The sequence below is a fragment of the Neolamprologus brichardi genome, chromosome 17 (assembly GCF_056152115.1).
Source record: "Neolamprologus brichardi isolate AB-2024 chromosome 17, ASM5615211v1, whole genome shotgun sequence".
NCBI lineage: Eukaryota > Metazoa > Chordata > Actinopteri > Cichliformes > Cichlidae > Neolamprologus > Neolamprologus brichardi.
In genome coordinates, this window is record NC_142120.1 from 36,425,092 (window position 1) to 36,447,441 (window position 22,350).

Consider the following 22,350-nt stretch of genomic DNA (forward strand, 5'->3'; position numbering starts at 1 on the left):
GGACGACAGTGAATCTGAAGAGAGAGAAACATCCTCTTCTGGTTTCAGAGTCCAACTTAAAACCCTGGAGATCAGGCTCCACAGAGTTCAGATCAGCTCTCCTTAAAGCTCTAATGAGGCAATGAATCAAAATGTTCATGTAGTTCAGTGTTAATCTTTATAAATTGTTCTTCTGTAGTGTTTGTGTTCAGTGGTTACCTTTTTTTTTCATCAAAAATCAGTTTCCTGTTCTTTCTGTTTTTATTGAATGTATTTTATTAAATAAAGTTAAAAAAATGTTAAATAAAGAATTGGTTGAACGACAAAGATTTTGAGCCATGATGTCATTTCCTGTATTTCAGAGTAAAGGCCTAAGTGACAAATGGAAACATGTTTACAGTCATGGAATAAACACAGATGGGTCATTTGTAGGAAGTACTATTGCTGACCTGACAGACTCGACCTTGTTTACAAAGAAAGAAAGGAACTGATTACATGTGTCAGCAGAGGCTTTCAGGGTTGTTTTGAGTAGAGCTGATAGTGTTAAAGAGAACACAATGATCTGAGAAAAATATCTGTTTCTCTCATTTTCACTGTATTCTGATCAAATTTCCAACATTAAATATTTCAAAAGAAACCTGCAAATTGTCTTTCTCCCACTTCCACTCTGCTCTCCTACACTGACGCCTGACTGCTCGGGTGGATTTATTTAACCAGGGCTGAGGAATACGTTTTGGGCGCCTGGTTTTTAATGGGTTCACAGTGTTCAGAGTCTGAGTACAGGTTTCCTGGAACTGCAAAAGCAGCTCATCTGGGGTGGGCCCAATAAGTAATCTCAGGGTCGGTAAAGATTTTCTTTATAAAAGTGGAGGAGAAGAGAGCAGCGGCGGGGTGGAGCGCGAGCTTTAAACTCATGCACAAGAGAAACAGGTTTGTGATGAGAGAACACTGAATCCCCAATTTCCAAATATAAAACAGATAAACCATATGATAACACCAGGTCAAGAGTGTGCTCCTGCTGATGTGTAGGGCCTTCAACGGACTTTAAAGGTAAAATGACTGAATAAGATTTAAAAACTCTTGAGCAAGCAGACCATCAGGGCAACACACATGAATATTAAAATCACCAACTATTATAATCCAATCCCTTTTAGGCACAATTTCAGCCAAAAAACATGAAAAGTAATTTTAAAAAGTCTTTAAATTACTGCACACACAACTGGTTGAGAGCGTCCCAGTTCAAATATGCCACACAAAACATGCTGGGTTAAAAATGACCTAATTTGTAACCAAACGCTGGGTCAAATATGGACCGAGCCAACGTTGGGTTTTTTCAGCTGAACAGGGTTTGGTTACTGGTTTGACCCAGCACACTGAGTTACGATAACTGTCCAAAAATTGTGTTCAATTGACCAAGCTGAGGTTACCAAAAATTGGGTCGAAACTTGAACCCATCACAAGGGTTATATTACAATTAACGTTTGGGTTAAAATGTCACAGCCAAGAGGGTCAGCAGGGCGCTGATCAGCTGTTTCTGCCTTTCTCTCTCTCTCTCGTTCTTTTTCTCGCTGAACCTCATTGCGGGTTCACGCCCTCAGCCCACGCCCCTCGGAGGAAGAAACACCTGAGCCTCATTAGTGTGGCCAGCATTTAAGCCAGGGAGTGACTGCTGTTCTTTGCTGACTCGCATCCCTGGACTGTTTACCTGTATCCTGTGTGGTGAGTGTCATAGAGAGAGAGCCTGACTGTGTGCGTGGATTGTTTGAAAGGAGCGAGTGCCTTTTCCCTGGATTTCCCTGGAGCCCTGTCCCCGCACTTTTGTACATAGCACTATCTCTGCACCTTTTGTATATACACCCGGTGAACCATGTAAATAAATTCCTTGTGAGCTTCTAACTTCGGATTCCTGCGTGTTCAATTCAATTCAATTTTATTTATGTAGCGCCAAATCACAAGAAAAGTCGCCTAAAGGTGCTTCGTGTGAGTCCTCCTCGTCAACCATAACATAAGATTTCTACTTATTATAAAAAAACTAGATTCAAAGCAGATTGTTTAAAAAAATATTTTTATTGTCATATGACACACAGAACATAGACTCCAAAATTCATAAAAAATATATCAATGAAAGTAAAATGCAATTAACATAAAAGTATATGCTTCATTATATTATATCTATTACTTCAAATCAGTCTTTGGTTACAGCACATGTGCATGTTAACAAGCATGAAGGCATGCTATGTAAAGTCGGCTCTATTTTTAGAACAAATAACATGTAAAAACCTTTAACTTTAAAAAACTGATGAATTGATGATTTTTCAGTGCTTAACATACATCAACACTTTGGAAAAGTGGAGGGAATCTCCCTTTCAGATCATTTCATACACCTTTGTGAGCAACATTTTACGCTTCCATCAGAGCTAAATGAGCCCTCGTTCATTTGATCATATTTGGTTCATGTCCTGGGATTCATGTATTCCTGGGATAGATGCTAGTGTGAAGGAATTCCCGAACCTGGGCGCATGACTCTGGGTAACTTGCATCAAAAACAAAAAAAATGTTCCCAACAGTTCTTCATCAATCAGCCTATTAGTGCTTCCTAAATCTGCTTTTTGAAAATCTCCCAAAGGCACTTTTAAGAACCACGTCAGTCTTTTTTAAATATGTACTTCCTGCTGCCCTCATTTGTCTCTTTGTTTCTGCCTCTCTATTGGTCTCTCTCTCTCTCTCTCTCTCTCTCTGTGTGTTTCTGCTTATTCCCATGAGTGATTCAACATCCTTTAATTGTCCTAGATAATCTGACTGATCAGCAGGAACTAATTGATGAGCTTTAACACCTTGATGACTTACTTGGTGAGCTGAAGCAAAAGAAAGCTCCAGTACCAGTGAAACCACCTGAACCAACAGTAAACTGGAAAAAAGATGGAAATGGACTCTATGCGAGGTCAAGATCAACCAGGACTCACTCACATAAGGGTCAGTACTGTTTCATTCAAGATAATTTGAAGATATAGATTGTATGGACACAAATCCATACATTTAATGTATTAATTAATTGAAATATCTATACACAGAAACAGGAAACAGGAAAGTCATTTGTTTGTTTTGACACAAAAGCACATTAAACAAACCACAGAATCTTGTTGGGGATTTAAAAGTCACTTATAGCGTATTTGTTTTCTGTTGACGTCTTTCATTTTAAACCAGACGGGGAAGATCTCCACTGTCAGAAAAGTTGTTTTGAGTGGGAAGCCGTGAGATATGAATTAGACAAGATTTTAAAGGAGGATCACGTCACATGTCATGCATGTGCCCCAGTCATGCTTGCAATTCCAGTGGATGGAAACCGCAAGCATTACCATTTCAAGAATGCAGCTGTACAGTAAAATGTGTGTAGTAGCAATGTTTGTATCAGAAAATGTGACTCTAATGTGCACCAGTTAGCTTTGGACTGTATGACACCATAAAATATTATGTATTTCTGTTTAGTTCAGATGTGAGGGAACAGGCCATCTTTGACGGCAGCTTCATAGCAAAGGATGAAGATGTGGGAAGATGTGTGGACTACATACACAGCACATCCAGACATGTAAGACTGAACACTATAATTACATAGAGTTACGGTAACCTTTAACCCTGAAGAGATTGCGTGAATCACTGTCAACTGTCTAGGATGACACCAAGGCTCTTAACCTGAGGAGAAGGGAAAACTGTGGAGTTATCGATGGTGAGTGAGAAATGGTTTGCCTTCAAAAGGTTGGATTTGGTGCCAATAAGGAGGATCTCAGTTTTATCCTCATTGAGCTTTAGAATTTTAGAGGTAAACCAGGATTTTAACTCAGATAGACATTCTGAAAGGGAGGAAGGTGGGAGGGAGGAATCAGGTTTGCAAGAGAGATATAACTGGGTGTCATCAGCAAAACAGTGAAACTGAAGATCAAATTTGCGGAAAATGGTACCTAGAGGGAGGATGTATATTATGAAGAGAAGAGGGCCTAAAACTGAGCCTTGAGGTACACCAGAGGTGACGGGGAATAGACGAGAGCGGAATGATCTTAGTTGAATAAACTGGGAACGGTCGAGGAGATATGATTGAAACCAGGGTGTGTCAGAGATGCCGAGAGAGGAAAGTCTGCGTAGAAGTACAGAGTGAGAAATGGTGTCGAAGGCTGAGCTCAGATCTAAAAGGACGAGAATGGTGAGAAGACCAGAGTCAGCTCCGATTAGAAGATCGTTAGTGACTCTAAGTAAAGCAGTTTCTGTACTGTAACATGAGCGAAAACCAGATTGAAATCTCTCGTAGATATTATTATTAACCAGGTGTACATGAAGTTGAGCTGCAACCACTTTTTCGAGTATCTTAGAAATGAAGGGTAAATTGGAAATCGGACGGAGGTTGTTAAAATTTCTACAGTGGAGGATAGAGAGGAAATACTGTCAAATATGGTCACCCTAATATTTCAGTTCAAAGTGGGTATAATGTTCCAGGACATAAAATCTATATGTAACTTTCTATCTCTGTTTAGAAACTTTTTTGATCCGGCGTGGTTTTGATACTGAATCTACAGCAGACAATGCACTGCCTAATTCAGCATGCTGGTATCCTGTATTACCCCGGTGGTTGTCCTCAGTGGGATTCTCATTGCACACTTTGTGCTGAGCTTGACAAAACTGACCCATGGCTCCAAACGCTGCCCTGCAAACATCCTCATGGGGAAACTGGGGAGAAAAGTAAGAGAGAATACCCCCCCCCCCCCCCAAAAAAAAGCATCAAAACTACAGCTTATTGGGTGGGGCTGCCAGACATACAGACATAACAGGTTCAACGACTGACCCTGGCATTATGGCAGAACCAACAAGGTTTGACCCCTAAAAAGGGACACTGTAATGCCAGTCTTTGAGGCCAAATAGTAAACTATTCCTGCTATCCATTATTGCCTTGGTCAGTAGCAGGTATTCTGAGGTTAGAGGAAACACCAAAAAAGGCCTCTAGTGGGGGTTAAGGTCACAAACCTCTTGTTATGAAAAGACCAATGAACCACCATATCACTTCCATATCACAAAATAACAAGTGTGTTAAACTAAGATGTTTTTGTCAGAGCATTATCAACACATCCTTTGAAAAAGTAAAGTATTAATAAAATGCTACAGGCACAACACCTAGCAGGAAAACATTTATTTTAAGGAAAGGGTTTTTAATGTTTATTACACACATTGGGTTTTTGGTGTGAGCACTTGGATGAAGATGAACTACGTGTGTGCATGTATGTGAGCCTTACCCAGCCACATCATGGATATCTGTCTCTTTGTCATCTTCCAAAAAACCTCATTGTTGTCGTCATCGTCATCACCGTCCAGCAGAACAAACGTCTTGTCCTCCTCAAGCTGTTTCTGAAAACAATAAAATAGGAGGTGGGAAATTAAAATACTCGTTTTAACTGGGAATATTTCAAACACAAGCGCTACAGCAATAATTTCTACCATGACGCCTTCACTGGACTTCAGGGCATACAGCATGACAGTTATTATGGCAGTGAGATGAGGAGTGAGGCAGTCAGGTTTGAACATGGATACAGCAGAGTAGAGGCTGTACCTGAAAGAGGGAGCGACAGAGAGGTGAAGGACAACCAGCAGGTAAGCTGAAGCTTTTCTGTACTACTATTTATGAAGACCACAACAACACAATACAGTGGCTTGCAAAAGTATTCGGCCCCCTTGAACTTTCCCACATTTTGTCACATTACAGCCACAAACATGATTCAATGTTATTGGAATTCCACGTGAAAGACCAACACAAAGTGGTGAACATGTGAGAAGTGGAACGAAAATCATACATGATTCCAAACATTTGTTACAAATAAATAACTGCAAAGTGGGGTGTGTGTAATTATTCAGCCCCCTTTGGTCTGAGTGCAGTCAGTTGCCCATAGACGTTGCCTGATGAGTGCTAATGACTAAATAGAGTACACCCATGTGTAATCTAATGTCAGTACAAATACAGCTGCTCTGTGACAGCCTCAGAGGTTGTCTAAGAGAATATTGGGAGCAACAACACCATGAAGTCCAAAGAACACACCAGACAGGTCAGGGATAAAGTTACTGTGCAATTTAAAGCAGGCTTAGGCTACAAAAAGATTTCCAAAGCCTTGAACATCCACGGAGGACTGTTCAAGCCATCATTCAGAAATGGAAGGAGTATGGCACAACTGTAAACCTACCAAGACAAGGCCGTCCACCTAAACTCACAGGCTGAACAAGGAGAGCACTGATCAGAAATGCAGCCAAGAGGCCCATGGTGACTCTGGACGAGCTGCAGAAATCTACAGCTCAGGTGGGGGAATCTGTCCATTCCCCCACCTGAGCTGTGGGGACAGAATGGACAGATTCCCCAAAAGTGCAAGCTAGCTAGCACTTTGCAGGTGCAACACAGAGCTGCTAATTAGCGCTTAGTAACAGACTAATAAATTAACAGAAACTCTACAATTAGCTCATTTAAAAGCTTTCTTCTAATAATAAAATTGTTTCCTTTTCTGTGTTTCATTAGCTTTTGCTGATATCTTTCTGTCAATTACAATTAATTACAGCTTGAGTCGATGTAGTCAGACGTTTTTTTCCCAAAGGGTTCACAAAAACTTGAGAACAGACACCGAGGAGAGCAACAGAAAACCTCATTTACTAGCTAAACTCTAGATTAACTAAACTCAGATTAAAGTTAGCTCGGTGCTTACCTTTAGATCAGACCCAAAATTAGGACTGCCACAAACGATTATTTTGATAGTCGACTAGTCACCGATTATTTTTGCGATTAGTCGACTAATCAGATCATCATCCATTGGACATAAAATGTACAGCTTATTGCACCAGCATGCATCTGCTCTTATATAACTATCATTAGCTTACAGCTTTAAGTGTTTAAGGTATGTGCTAACTAAAAATAAAGACAAGATGAAAGTTTATTAAATTTTAATGAAATTTGCAGATTGTTTCGGTGGAGTTTAATAAACTCAGCCATCTGCTCCTTGCTATCTAAAATATAACAGGACACCGGAGTATATTCTCGAGCATCTCACACTTCTGATAATCAGTTGTCTTCTTGACGTTTATTCAACTATAACTTTAATCTCAGCCAAACTGATTTACTCAGGAACAAATAAAATACTGAAAAAAGCCAAACAATAACATTTTTAAGTTATCTAAGTGACTTATATATCATGTTTAACCTGAGGCGGTGGGTTTGAAAACGATTTGCCGGCTCTAGTTAGCCTAGCCCCCGGCTAGCTATCGAGCTTGTGGGTAACAGACGTCTCCGAAAACGTCGGAGCGCTTTTGAAAATATGTGGTGTCTTGATAAACTGAGCAGATATTTGAGGTTTACACAGCTACATTCCCGCCTGAAAATATGTTAAATGTTTATTTTGTGACCCAGAAAGAATAATAAGAGTAATATTAAAACTAACTAGCTGCCGCCATTGTTGGAAACTGAGCTGGGCTGCGCTATGAATTCTGGGACACAGCTTCTTCTTCTTCGGGGTTTAACGGCAGCTGGCATCCTTGTACATGCAGTGCTGCCATCTTCTGTTTCAGTCCGTTATTACACTCTTAAATCCTACTACTCATTCCTGCGTCTTTTGTGATCTTACAAAGCTTAAAACGACGCGTCGACTATTAAATCAGTCGTCAACGGTTTTGATAGTTGGGTTCATGGTTTTCACCGTTTACTCTGCAGTTTTCTGCCAGTGTATAGCAAACCCCATCATGAATAATTTAATCTTTGTTACAACTCTAGCTACTGGTGTTCCCTGTGTGCTTCACATACAGTTCCAGGACAGTAACCCAAACTACTCCAAACACAACACTACGCTTACTGAACTTAATTGATACATTTCTTTTTTCTTTTCTTTTATTTGAGTATACTATGTTGACATTTGAGCCTGACATTTGTCCCTGTTACATGTGATACAGTTAAAAGGAGTCTGTGTGTGTTTTCCATTACTTGATGTATGGTTTCTGCTTTGGGTGCATGGTGTCTTGAGTTCAAATACCTGATAAGTACACACAGAGATTCACTCTTTGCTACTTGTATTGATGAAAGTTCTTAAGGTTAAAGACTCCTACATCTAAATTCTGATTAGTTACCTTAGAAAAAAAGTGCAATAGGATGTGTGTGCTGTACTAATGGAGACACATATTTAAACCACACAGAGTGGAGGCTGGTTTGCTAAAATAAGATGGACAAGAAGTCGATTGGATTACAGTAGCAGCAGCCAAACACCCAGGAAAGCAGGCATATGAATGACTACAGATCTTCCTTACTGAACTTATGCATAAGCTTCATTTAATTTCTGCTCAGCGTGTGGACTGAGTGTTTTGTTTTGTAGCCCATCTTATGCAAATTGTAGTTTCATAATGGTGAACATCATTGTTAAGGACAGGCTAGTTTAAGGTCTATCCAAATCTCACTGAATGTCTCTTCTCTTTTCTTAACAAATGCCCTACCAACTTTTCAAAGAGGTTAGGAATTGGAGATCATAGGTACTTTTGGCATGCACTCCTGGTCTCCACCACTACTCCTCACCAGACTGTTATCCTGATGATCTGGTTGTAGCGCAGAGCTTTTACACACCTGATTTCTCAGTGTTGATTAGCTACGTATCTTTGTGGGAGGTTAGGTTGCACTGTGGCTAAGTTGGTTAAAGTGCCAGCCTAGAAAGCAATATAGTAAGCAGGAGGCCCTGGGCTCAAATCCCAGTAGTTCCTAAAAGATAGTAGATGCTGTCTGTCTGTTCTTAGTTGTCAGGTCATTGTACAGAAAAATTATGGGACTTCTTTAAGGGATAACTCCTGTTAGTGTTAAAAAAGCAGCCCTTTGCTTTTAGGACTGAAGAAGCCTCTTGGATGAATGGTAAATGGACTGGTTCTTATATAGCGCTTTTCTACTCTTTCTGAGCACTCAAAGCGCTGTACACAACTTGTACATTAACCCATTCACACAAGCACATCTTTCTAAGTAACATTCACACACACATTCATACTCCGATGGATGCATCGGAGAGCAATTTGGGGTTAGTATCTTGCCCAAGAATATTTGGCATGCAGACTGGGGAAGCCAAGGATCGAACCACCAACCTTCCGATCAGTAGATGACCTGCTCTACCACCTGAGCTACAGCCAACCCTAGGTCTCATTGTTTGTTTTCTTTGTTCACTCTGTATAATGAGAGCAGGTCATTTCTTCTCAGGTAGGACTGTAAGAATCAGAACACATTGCTCACCAAACTGGATGTAACAGAGCTTTTAACTGAGAATTCATTTGTTTGAATTATTTTTTTCTTGTATTTTGGAAACTTCTTCTCACACGTCTTATTTGACCCTAAATAAGGTGATCAGTGAACATCTGTGAATTGCAGCTGCCAGTAACAAAACACTGATGAGACCTGGATCAATTGCTAACTAAACAAGGACTGCATAAATTTTCATAGAGTTAACTAAGGACCACATGGTCTCCTATGGAATTTGAAAGCAGGCCCCCTCTCACCCAAAGCCAGAATCAAACCCCTAAACCAAACTGACAGACCTGTGTCACCAAGACAGAAGCAGACTCCAGGTGGACAGGTGGAGCACTCTCAGCTCAGTTTTTATTCAATGAAAACTGCTTCAGCAGCAGTTTAATAATTTGTAATACCTTCAATAATAATAACAACAACAAATTGCATTATTTCTGCAAATATTGGTTTTGAAACATTCTTAAAAAAGACAGAAAAGTTTTGCTTTAATGTTCCCAGTGTAAGCATTCACACTTTGATGTAATAGCCTCAAGAAGTGTTTCAAATTCATGGATATCAAAGGATTGAACAGTGAATGTTTAAGTTTATTTATAAGACCTTAAGTTCAAAATGACATCAAATCACACAAGACAAAGGAAAGAAATTAAAAAACAACAACATCCAACCAACCAAACAAACCCCACACAGCTTAGTCAGTCCAAATCAAAAGTGCAGGAGAAATGCAAGAGTCTGAAGAAGATGATCTTCTGTGTTCGTTAGACAGGGCAACAGAGAGTCCACCGAGTCCAGAAGAGTTTCTACAGCGCTACAGGTGCATCAGCACAAAAACCCACAGACGCAAGAACAGTTTCTTCCCAAAGGCTATAACCACCCTGAACTCACACATGCACCGACAACACATTTCCCTCTATGAACCACCACTGTGCACTACCATTTTTTTAACACCAGTTTGTATATTTGTACATTTTATTTAATTTCTCTCTGTTAATACTGTTCATATGTATATAGTGCTGCAGAACTGCCAATGAGGTTAGGGAGCAGCCTAGCACTGCAATTATACTATCTGGCTTTACTCTTAAGTCATAAATCAGGTTATATATGTTAAACATATTTAACATATAATATAAGTTGTGATCTGGCGTTTCATTGGCCCATCAAGCGTCCAATATCTCTGCTTCCATGTCCTTAACCAAGCATCTCTGCTGTGGTGCTGTAAGTGTACAACGTGTAGTAAACTGGCTGATAATAAAAGTCACTATGAGCAGGGGGCTGATCCAGATGGGAGAAAGACTGTTTAACAAAATTCCTGATAAGTTCCTGATTTGTAAGTGTTGAAATAAATGAGCAGAGGGGAGCATAAATTTGATTGCTGCTGAGCAAATGAAGCAAACAGTTGTCGATGTAGGGGTGCTTAATAGTGTGAAGACCTAAATCTGACCAATGCTTATACACGGGGTCCATCAAGCCAAGTGAAAGAGAAAGGTTTTAAGTTACGGGGGTAAAAAATGATAGGTCTGGAAGGCACAGAGCATCCCTAACTAGCTTTAAGATCCTGACTGAGTGACCAAGGACAAAATCTTTACTATGAAGTTTGGTAGGTTTAGAAAACAGAATAGCATCAAGCGATGTACTAAAAATGGATTCAGGTATGTGCGCCTCTATAAAAGGCCAGGAAGGACCGCATCCCTTCTGAACCGCAGGAACAGCTGAAGCATTATTCCAGAAAACCCACGTTCTGGCATTGCAAGCCCAATAATATTCCTGAAAACTGGGAGGCCTAATCCGCCCTCTGAGGTGGGTTTCTGTAACTGTGCCTTTACAATGTGGTTTATGTGCCCAGGTGAAAGGCATCTCAACTGAACAGTCTGCATGCATTAGCTAAATGTTAGTGTTTTATGTTTATTTGTAAAAACATAAACAAGCAAAAACACATTACAGGCATTGTAGGACAAAAGTATTGTTTTCAGTCCTCATGTATTTTTGATACTGTATTTGTGAAAAACTAATATCAAACGTCAACTCTTAGCCTATATACAAGGGGAAATTATTGTTTTAGCTGTTTGCATTGCAGCCAATTGTACAACTGGGAATTTTGTACAATGGGATTCACAGGAAGTGGAACTGTGCTGGTAAATTGGCTTTGATATGATGCTGATGACAAAACAGTTGTGCTCACAGTCACCATCACCAAAATGATTTAAACCATCAAAATGAACAAAGATACAGTTTGCAGTGTCAACCCTTTTTATTCAAACAGAGCAAACAGGGGCTACACCTACACTCACAAAGCTTTTAGTGCTGGCAAGTATTTCCAACAAATCACATGTCGTTTAAATAACACACCGAATATCGAAGACAAAACCTTCAGAGAGTTTCAGTCAAAGATATCGTCAGATCAGAATCAGAGAGACTTTATTGATCCCAGAGGGATCAATATGTGCAGCTCGTATGTGTAGCTCATCATCCAGAGCTCAACACATTTATTAGGCAAGGCAAGGCAAGGCAAGGCAAGGCAAGTTTATTTGTATAGCACAATTCAACAACAAGGTGATTCAAAGTGCTTTACAGAGACATTAGAAACAAAAACAAATAAAAAGCATGATTTAAAATTGATTAAAACAAGCAAACAAACTAACTAATTAACAAACAAACAAACAAACAAACAAAACAGTATATAAAATCAAAACAGATAAAATCAGGACAGTAGATAAAATCAGTAGTTAAAATGTAAGTTTTGAGTGCGGATTTGGTGCTTTATTCAAATGCAGCTGAGAACAGGTGAGTCTTCAACCTGGATTTAAATAAACTGAGTGTTTCAGCTGATCGGAGGCTTTCTGGGAGTTTGTTCCAGATATAAGGAGCATAAAAGCTGAATGCGGCTTCTCCGTGTCTGGTTCTGACTCTGGGAACTGATAAAAGACCGGATCCAGATGACCTGAGGGATCTGGAAGGTTCATACTGGGTCAGGAGGTCACTGATGTATTTTGGTCCTAAACCATTCAGAGCTTTATAGACCAGCATCAGAACTTTAAAGTCTATCCTCTGACGGACAGGCAGCCAGTGTAAAGACCTCAGAGCTGGACTGATGTGGTCCACTTTTTTGGTCTTAGTGAGGACTCGAGCAGCAGAGTTCTGAATGAGCTGTAGTTGTCTGACGGATTTTTTAGGTAGACCTGTAAAGATGCTGTTACAGTAATCAAGCCTACTAAAGATGAATGCATGGACTAGTTTTTCCAGGTCCTGTTGGGACATCAGATCTTTTATCCTTGATATATTCTTGAGGTGATAGTAAGCTGATTTTGTTATTGTCTTAATGTGTTTTTCTAAGTTTAGGTCTGCATCCATCACTACACCCAAATTTCTCGCCTGGTTTGTGGTTTTTAGGTGTATAGACTGAAGTTCTCTGGTGACCTGTAATCGTTTTTCTTTGGCGCCAAAGACTATTACCTCAGTTTTGTTTTTGTTTAGCTGGAGAAAATTGTGGCACAACCAGTCATTAATTTCCTCAATGCATTTACCAAGAGCCTGTACAGGGCCTCGGTCTCCTGGTGACATTGTGATATATATTTGTGTGTCATCTGCATAGCTATGGTAGTTTATTTTGTTGTTCTTTATAATCTGTGCCAGTGGGAGCATGTAAATGTTAAACAGAAGAGGTCCCAAGATGGAACCTTGGGGAACTCCACATGTGATACTTGTCTGCTCAGATGTGAAGTTACCTATTGATACAAAGTATTTCCTGTTTTCTAAGTATGTTTTGAACCAGTTTAGTACAGTTCCTGAAAGACCTGTCCAGTTCTCCAGTCGTTTGAGTAATATGTTGTGGTCAACTGTATCAAATGCTGCACTGAGATCCAGTAAAACTAAGACTGACATTTTTCCACTGTCTGTATTCAGACATATGTCATTAAACACTTTGGTCAGAGCGGTTTCAGTGCTGTGGTTCTGTCTAAAACCTGACTGGAAGGCATCATAGCAGTTATTCTGTTTTAAGAAGTAATTGAGCTGTTGAGAAACTGCTTTTTCAATGATCTTACTTAAAAATGGGAGATTTGAGATCGGCCTGTAGTTGTTCATTTGTGTCTTGTCGAGATTGTCCTTTTTTAGTACAGGTTTAATTACAGCCGTTTTTAGTGATTCTGGAAACACACCTGATAATAAAGAAAAATTGACGATCTGTAACAGGTCTGACTCTAAAGTCTTTGAGACCTTTTTGAAAAAACTTGTTGGCAGGACATCTAAACAGCAAGAGGAGGAGTTCAGTTGACCTAAGATGTCCTCCAGGTCTTTGCTGTTAATCGGGTGAAACTGTTTCATGGTGTTTAAACTGTTTTTCGGTGGACACAGTACATATTCTGGATCTGCTGTTGATGTACCAATTGCTTGTCTAATCTTTTGGATTTTTTCTGTGAAGAATTTGGCAAAGTCATTGCAGGCCATGGTCGAATGAAGTTCAGCTGCCACTGACACAGGAGGCTTTGTTAGCCTGTCAACTGTAGAAAATAAGACCCGAGCATTATGACTGTTTTTGGTGATGATGTCAGAGAAGTAGGACCTCCTTGCACTCCTCAGTTGTAAATTATAATTGTGAAGTTTCTCTTTATAGATGTCATAATGAACCTGGAGGTTTGTTTTTCTCCATCTGCGCTCAGCTTTCCTACACTCTCTTTTTTCATTTTTCACTAGTGTGGAGTTTCTCCATGGAGACTTTTTCCTTCCAGAGATAACCTTCACCTTATGACCTCCTGTCATAAATTTGAGCCAGCACAGGAACGTACAAATGCATTAAGCATCAAATCCAAACAATAAAACAATTTTTTCTGTTAAGGAACAAAAGTGAATAACTGCAATTCTGCATTGTCAAAAAATTAGTTGACAATTTTAGTATTTAACACTTTTTGGTTGTTTTTTTGGAAAAAAATATTAGTTTTAAAATTCATGGAAAAAACAAAAATGATATATCAGCATTAAAAACGATTGTTTCAGTTAAAGAGCTTGTGCATACGTGTGCGTTAACCACAGCAGAAATCTAAAAAGGATTTCGGTAATTGCCGTTAGCCGTTAATCTAGCCGTTAGCTGTGGCACACACCTCACATTGGGTGGTGGTCTAATAAATTGTTAAGCACGTATGTGTCGTCGCTACTTCAACATCCTGTAGCCTCTTCCTTTTACAGACAGAGCAAGAGAAAACGTAATGTGACTTTGGTTGTTTTAAAATTAACATTTTGTGTTTGTTCAGTACAACATGGACTCTGGCTTCATTAGTCCAATACATGTGCTTTATATAACCTCAATATTCTGACCAATCAGCTCCCTTCACACGTGTAGTTCAGTTCAGACCAAGAAAAAACATGACACACTGTTGCCTGGTAGCTCTGGTCCCCACTGAGATATAATGAGAGATATAAGACAGAAATGTCTGACACCATGATGGAAAGGCAGAGCTCCAACTTTAGCAGTGTGAGATGCTTTGGAGCGGTAGTTTTATTATTCCACATGGCAATCTACACATCCCTGTAAACATGTATTCATGTTGTAACCAAAGACTGTAGATAACGCCACTGTCATGTGATCAACTGATTTTGATGTTTTTCTGCTTCCATGTAGAAAAACGGAGAAAAAAAGAGAGACTGGAATGTGAGGAATGCTGCAACCACGACTAGCAAGCTTAGTTAGCAGGCTGCATTCATGAACTGCCAAAGCGCTGCATAAAGACACAGCTGCTCGTTAGTGATTAAAAGCACATCAATAATATTCTTGTATTTCACTCATCCAACCTCAGTCTGTGTCACACAAACATTAAAGATGCTTCAAAAGGCACCAACAGCACAAAATCCAGGAAAGGTTTGGAATCATCAGTTATCAGAGGCGAAGTTACTTTATCGTTTCACTATATTTATGCCTACTTTACTTTCACAGAAATGAAACAAGCTGCACTTTGGTTCAGTTGACAGGTTTCAACATAAATCAAACCTATGGGATGGTCCAATGCAGAATTATGACCTCATAAAGTGGAGAGATTCAGTGGATAAAACAAAGGTGCCTGAGATCACACCAAGGTTTCTGTGTGGATCTAAACACCGCATATTCTTACATTTCTTTGCCAAACATGACTTTATCTGCCCCAAAGCACGCTCACTCATCCCATCAGCAGTTATCCAGCTTTAAAAACTGAAAGAAGCAAAGCACCAGTTTAAAGTTAGAAAAAACGTCTCTGTCTGGGAATATTACACTCCAGTGTTCAGGGCTTTGAATCATCCACCACCTCCTGGCATCATTTTCCCAGAACCGTCCTAGAGGGAGAAAATCTTGGGAATATTTCCTCAGGCTCACATCTTGAGGAAACATTCCTTGGCATTGCTCCAAACCTGGATTCCCTGCAGTTAGGGAGCAGAAACAAAAACATCCAGTAAACGTGAGTGCCAGTTTTCCTTTGAAGCTTAGCTAGCTGACGTGCGACGTACCTTCTTGCACATGCTAATCTGCATGACAGCGTAGTTGATGAGAGCTTCCCGTAGGTCTTTGTCTTTCTGCTCCTTGAAGCGCTGGATATCCACCCAGGCCTTTTCCACGTGCTCTCTGCAGTCAAAGATATATCATCTTTAAATCCGCGTCGATCTTGAAACATTTCCAACTGCTTTTACCCAAAACCTTCCCACACCAGGCAGCTTTCAACACTCACGCGCGCTCAATCGTTTTCTCCTTGACAGTCTCTTCACCCTCTGCTATCAGATCCTCCAGCAGCTTCAGCCTGGCCTCCCTCTGCTCAGGCGCTTCTTGTCCAAAAAGCTTGTTGGTCATGCTTTTGAAGGAGAATGTCCGCACGATCTGAGGAGGTGAACGAGAGAAGGGACAACACTGAAAATTGTAGGTGTCTCCTAAAACTAGATCCTCCTCAAACTCTGAATCTTTAACATTTTAATCTTTGCTCAAGTGCAACTGAAGAGCGTCAGTATTTTCATGGATCAGGTTTCTGGCAGTTTTCTACAAATTGTTCTCAATTTACTGCCCTATAAGCACGTCTGCAGCTGACGGGTGTTCAGTTACTTGGAATGACAAGTTTCTATTAGAATGAGTGTATAAAAAGCACAGTGACAAAGCTTTGGCTCTGTCCTCTACTGGGGAAATTATGGTTCAGCAAACTGGGAACCTATTGGGAGTCCACAGCTTCAGACTGGTCTGCTTGGATTTACCCAGGTATACAAACTCAGCGAAAAACCTGACGTTTCCAAGCTCTGTGCTTGGTCCAACAGTTAAAGACATAACACAGTCCCGAAAGCTCACCATCTTGTTCTGCCTTTAATTCACAGAAAGGTAAATCACACATCTGCAATGTGAAGGATTCCATATATGTTTCCTATGTAGCCGTGTGTAAGTGTTAACAGGCAAGGAAAAGGAATACATGTAGAACATGAGCACAGTGTACCCCTGTAGCCAGCTCTTCACGCTGCTGCTTCTTCGAGATGAGATCCTGCGAGGCCATCTCCAGCTCAAACTGGGTCAGCTCATGTTTCCTGCACACTGCCCTGCCAGAGCCAAATACACAAGGATGCATCATGAACTACATACTGCATGTTCAAACAGGAGCCTTTGGCATTGTAGAGGAACAAAAAAGAGGAGAGATACATAGACACATGTGACACATGCTACATCTGACTCTGAGATGCAGATGCTCTTCAGCATCATGGAGAATCCATCACCACAGCCTACGCAGTAAAAGGCTCATTGGCCCACAGAGGAGAGCCTTTTTACCTGTGGCTATTAGACTATAAGACTCTGATTTTAAAACTCTACACGTGCACATCAACATGTTAGAATAGCATATATATAAAACATATCATTGTTTGGCAGCACTCACTGGATCGACCGATCTTCAGAACAATAGGAAAGTCCAAGGAACTGAGTAAAAATCTAAGAAAGTAGGAAGGTTCCTCAACAACTGCTTATTCCAACATTGTCAGTTCAAAGATCTTCAAACCTGACTGAAATTTCCCGCTGCCCATGTGGACATGCCAGATGCCTCGTGGAGAAAAGTTCTCTGGTTAAACAAGACAAAGACTGAGCTATTTGGCCACAATGACAGGAGGGATGTTTGGAGGAGCAAAGGTGAGGCTTTCAAACCTAAAACACTGGCAGCTGTAAAGAGCAGCGGTGTTAGCATCGTGCTGTGGAGCTGTGGTACTGGTATGTCTGTGAAGGTTCTCAGTCATCCAGGTCATCGTAGTCAAAGGAGCTTGCAAAGAAAAGCGTCTGGACTTCTTTAAGTTACTTGAAGACGTTTCACCTTCATCCGAGAGGCTTCTTCAGTTCTAAGGTCAAATGGTGGAGAGTCCCAGATATAAACCTAGTGGGAGTGTCCCCCCACAGAGGGACAAAAGGACCCCCTGATGATCCTCTAATCGCCTGAGCCAAGGTGTGGAACTGGGTGTGGGTCCCAATCAGCCAGAGTTTCAGGTGAGTTCATTGTGAAACCTGGCCCCACCTTATCATGCGAATTCCTGAGGTCAGATGGCCCAGGGTGTGAGTGGGCGTTAAGGTGTCTGGGAAGGGATCTCAAAACTGGATTATAGATGGCAGAGAGTTGGTGTCGTAAACCACCGCCTCTGTTCAAAGATGGTCGCTCACAGTGGACATAGATGCTTCTTTCACTCCTCTTTCAAACCATCTGTCCTCTCTGTCCAAAATGTGAACATTGGCATCCTCGAAAGAGTGTCCTTTATCCTTAAGATGCAGATGGACAGCTGAATCTTGTCCTGTGGAGGTGGCTCTTCTGTGTTGTGCCATGCGCTTGTGAAGTGTCTGTTTGGTCTCTCCAATGTAGAGGTCTGGGCATTCCTCGCTGCACTGTACGGCATACACCACATTGTTAAGTCTGTGTTTTGGTGTTTTGTCTTTCGGGTGAACCAGTTTTTGTCTGAGTGTGTTGCTGGGTCTGAAGTACACCGGGATGTCATGCTTGGAGAAACCCTCCTGAGTTTCTCTGATACACCGGCTACATAGGGGATGACAATGTGACCATTTGACCTTAGAACTGAAGAAGCCTCTCGGATGAGAGGTGAAACGTCTTCAAGTAACTTAAAGAAGTCCAGACGCTTTTCTTTGCAAGCTCCTTTGACTGTGGTACTGGTACAAAGTAGACGGAATAACGAAGAAGGAACTCTTCAACTTTATTACAGATCAACAGCTAAATCATGGAAACTTGTGCACAACTGGATTCTCCAACAATGATTCCTAACAAATACTGAAACTGGCTTTGGAATGGGTAAAACAGGCTAACACGGAGCAGCTGCTGGAAAATCGCTCGGTGTCGCAGTTTGGTCTTACCTCAGAGCTTCGGCATAGAAAAGATATTCTTTCAGCTGGTCTGCATAGTGTTCCTCCTCTTCTAGGATATCATCTATTGAAGCAGCATATCTGCAACCATGTGACAAAACACAAGATCTCACGTCAGCAGAAACACAGCTGGTGGTAACATCTGTAGCACTATGAGGTAAATCTATGTCAGGGAAACGTACGCATCCATATGATGACCCGCACTTTGCAGTCCATCTCCCATCTCTTTTTCAATGGCACTCCACTCACTGCAGTGAAGACATAGATGTGCACACATAAGTATAAATATAATATAATATAATATAAGATTCAACATCTTTCTTCTACAGAACTGCAGACTGCACAGATGGTACCTTCCCAAAGGAAAAAGTACTATAGCTTACTGTATATTAGACTTAATAGTTACTATATACAGTAATGGACTTCCATACATTTTACATCAGATTAAAACTTTGGGTGTAAGATTCAGATAATTATTTATTAAAAGCTCGACATTTTAAATGAGAATAAGAAAATAAAGTATGTCTTTGTGCCCCCTTTTCCCTGTTCATGCCCTATCGGCCCCCCTGGCTAAACTTTGCTAGATCCACAGTTGCACAGTTACGTCAGCTGCGTAGAAAAAGATCCTGGTGTAGAAAGTAATATTAAATAAATTCTAACAACAGCTGATCAAGTTTAAACGTGCTGCTGTTGTTCAGCCGCTGGTTTCCTTTTTTTACGATTTCCTGTGAATATTGTCTAATATATTTCGATTTCAGATGTTGTTTTTCTGCCACTGTTTATTTGGTTCATTCCATCTATCTTGCATATATTGCATGCTCACTCTCTGACTGGAAGCGCTAATTCGTCATTCGGCTTTTGTCAGACTAAAGTAACTGTTAAACTGTTTGAAAAGCTCAGCTATACAACAAGGAGAGATCGAGAATTTCCTTTTAGTTCTCAGTTTATTTGATATTGACAAAAGTTAGTCAATTTTGTCTGTTCTTCTGTAAAACAAACTAAGATTTATTTTTAGAATTAATATTTTGTTTCTAAGTGGAATTGACAATTTAGTCTGTTTTGTTTGTTCTGTTTTGAAACTTAAACGCTTTAGCGGCTGCCTTTTGTGTAGTTTGCAATATTTGCCTTTATTTATCTGAAACAGTCTCATGTTCCTTAAGTACATCTACCCTGTTGAACTTATTATGGGAAATAAATATTTAAATCAAAACAAGCTGCTGATTATTTCACATTTTACTTGTGAGCAACGGCACATTTAAATCTTACAAATATAGTTATTTGGCTTATATCGTGATATATATCGTTATTGCCTGAAATGAAAAAACATATCGTGATATGAAAAAATCTTATATTGCCCAGCTCTAGTAGAAACAGGCTCTAAACCAGGGCTGTTTTATACAATTATATTTGACCCTCGAGATAATTTCATATATCAATTATTAATGGCTCGTGGTATGTGGGAGCCAAATCCTCAGCCCTGCTGAGAATCTGCGCAGTGTTGGAGTTTATTTCGATGGGCACACCATGCAGCCAATCACATGCAAAGACAGATAGGGATCATATCATGCAGGCCAGGCATGCAGAGAGACGGGGGAGCTGGATTTAAAAGCTAGTGTGTTGGGAAAAAGTGACGAAGCAAGCGAAAACGTAAAGTGAGCAGCATCTGACTTCATTTCAATGATAGATGGCAAAGCTGAGTGCAGAACTAATCAAAGGAGCTGGATAAAGTGTTACCCGTTTGTATTTTCTGCCATTTTCCATTTTCAGACTTGTCCAAGCCTTAGACCTCGTGTGTGTTCTCCCTAGTCGTAGTTAATGCATAAAAATAATGCTTTTAAGAAAACACTGAATAAAATATTGCTTTGTTGAAAAAGAAAATGTACATTTGAAAATGACATAAAATAAAGTATCTACAAAGTGTCTTTGAATGGCAGAGATGTGTGCACGTACCACAGAGCCATGGCTCACTGAGTGTCTAAATGAGTCTCACAGGCCTGAACGCTCGCTTGAAGTCGTTTACAATTATTAACTTTTTGGATCTGCTGCTCACCACAAAAAAGCACAAGCATGAATTTGGACTTTTAACTGTGTTTTTATAAGTTTTACAGCTTTTCCTAGTGATAAAAACCTCCTTTATTGCCATTCATACTACTCAAAGTCATCAAGCAAATAACAATTAAATGACAGAAAAGTTTGTTTTTCACTTTTTACTACAGAAATTTCAGTTTTTTTATGACTACAGTTTAAAAAACAAAAGGAAAAAACTGCAGTCTGGGCAATGAGCTGTCAGGGCTTTTTTTTGTAATTTTACACATTTATTTCTTACGATTTAAGTACACAAAACAGTGCCAACAGAGTTCTGTGTTTGTCACAGCAGCTTTTTCTTTATCATGTAGAAAAACAGTTAAATATGTCACTTCTTTACACTGACAGAAAGGGAAGTTTCACTGGTCCAGCCCACTGAAGTTTAAAGTGGGCTGTATGTGGCCTGCCATGTAAAATGAGTCTAAATCTTCATGGTCTGAGAGATGTAGCCCACAAGAATGATTGAGGAATCAGGGCTGGACTGGGAGGAAAGCGGCCCTGGCAGTATTGGTCTAGGTGGCCGATCATTATCCAGAAAAAGAAAGAAATATATAAAAAAGAAAATAATATACAGTGGTGTGAAAAAGTGTCACACTTAAATGTTTCAGATCATCACATTTAAATATTACACAACAACAACACAAGTAAACACAAAATGCACTTTCTAAATGAAAGTGTTTATTATGAAGATAAATTAACTGTGGTGTGTCACAGATCAGAAGATCCTCAAAAGCCAGACATCATGCCGTCATCCTAAGAAATGAACAAATGAATTGAGATCTGTCAGTGTGGAAAAGGTTATAAAGCCATGTCTAAAGCTTTGAGACTCCACCAAACCACAGTGAGAGCCATTATCCACAAATGGAAAACAGGGGTGAACCTTCGTAGGAGTGGCTGGCCGTCCAGCCACGACTCATCCAAGAGGTCACCAAACAGAACAACATCCAAAGAGCTGCACGACTCACTCGCCTCAGCTAAGGTTCATCACAAGGGGGAAGTAACAAAGTACAAATACTTTGTATTCTACTGTACTAAAGTAGAACTTTAAGGTATCTGTACTTTACCGAAGTACTTTTTCTCAATACATTTTGAAACAAATATCTGTACTTTTGACTCCTTACATTTTCTCAGTACTTTTGGTTTAACACATTTGCAGGGTGTTATTGTTTTTGTCACACTGAGCCTTCAGTCCTCTTTGAAATAATCACCAGGGGACGTCACATACAAAGAGATGACATGTGCCATAGAAACGAGTCCAAGTGGGCCGCTGTGTGGTTTTGTTTTTTTGGCACAGCTCAGGAACGACTGCAGGTGTCCATAAGTGACTTCAGCATCTAACGAGCCCTAGATATGAATGAATATGACCAGATGACCAGATGAATATGAATTTCAGCTGGTGATGCTTAAACGTAGAAAAAAGACAGTGTAAACAGCGTCCTGTCAGTGTAGAGCAGACCTGGGCATATTACGGCCCGCGGGCCACATCCGGCCCTTTGTGTATCCTTTTCAGGCCCGCGTGAGGTCAATAATAAATTACCACTAGATAGATTATGTAAATATATGTAGTGCGTGCAATACGCACTACATATATTTACTGCAGACTTTTAAGTCACGGAGGAGCTGGCTGCCATGCAGTCAATGAAAGGAACAACAACCGGCAATGACTTATTCA

General features: G+C 40.2%; 1 protein-coding gene across 1 annotated transcript; it reads right to left on the reverse strand.

Annotated features, from left to right (window-relative positions):
* Positions 1-14,771: 14,771 nt before the first annotated feature.
* LOC148098021 (sorting nexin-4-like) lies at positions 14,772-18,841 on the reverse strand. Its single transcript, XM_087830765.1, has 6 exons — positions 18,776-18,841; positions 18,585-18,674; positions 16,687-16,786; positions 15,943-16,088; positions 15,725-15,839; positions 14,772-15,637 (listed from the first exon to the last, which is right to left on the reverse strand). Exons 1-6 carry the CDS (start codon positions 18,814-18,816, stop codon positions 15,590-15,592), a joined length of 540 nt encoding a protein of 179 aa, XP_087686891.1. The 5' UTR covers positions 18,817-18,841; the 3' UTR covers positions 14,772-15,589.
* Between the last annotated feature and the right edge of the window lie 3,509 nt (positions 18,842-22,350).

Coding starts and splice junctions, on each gene's coding strand:
- LOC148098021 (XM_087830765.1), bottom strand. CDS start 18,816: ATGGGAGATGGACTGCAAAGTGCGGGTCATCATATGGATGC. Junction 16,089..16,686: donor GTGAAGAGCTGGCTACAGGG/GTACACTGTGCT, acceptor TCACCTCCTCAG/ATCGTGCGGACATTCTCCTT. Junction 15,840..15,942: donor GAGAAAACGATTGAGCGCGC/GTGAGTGTTGAA, acceptor CTTTGACTGCAG/AGAGCACGTGGAAAAGGCCT.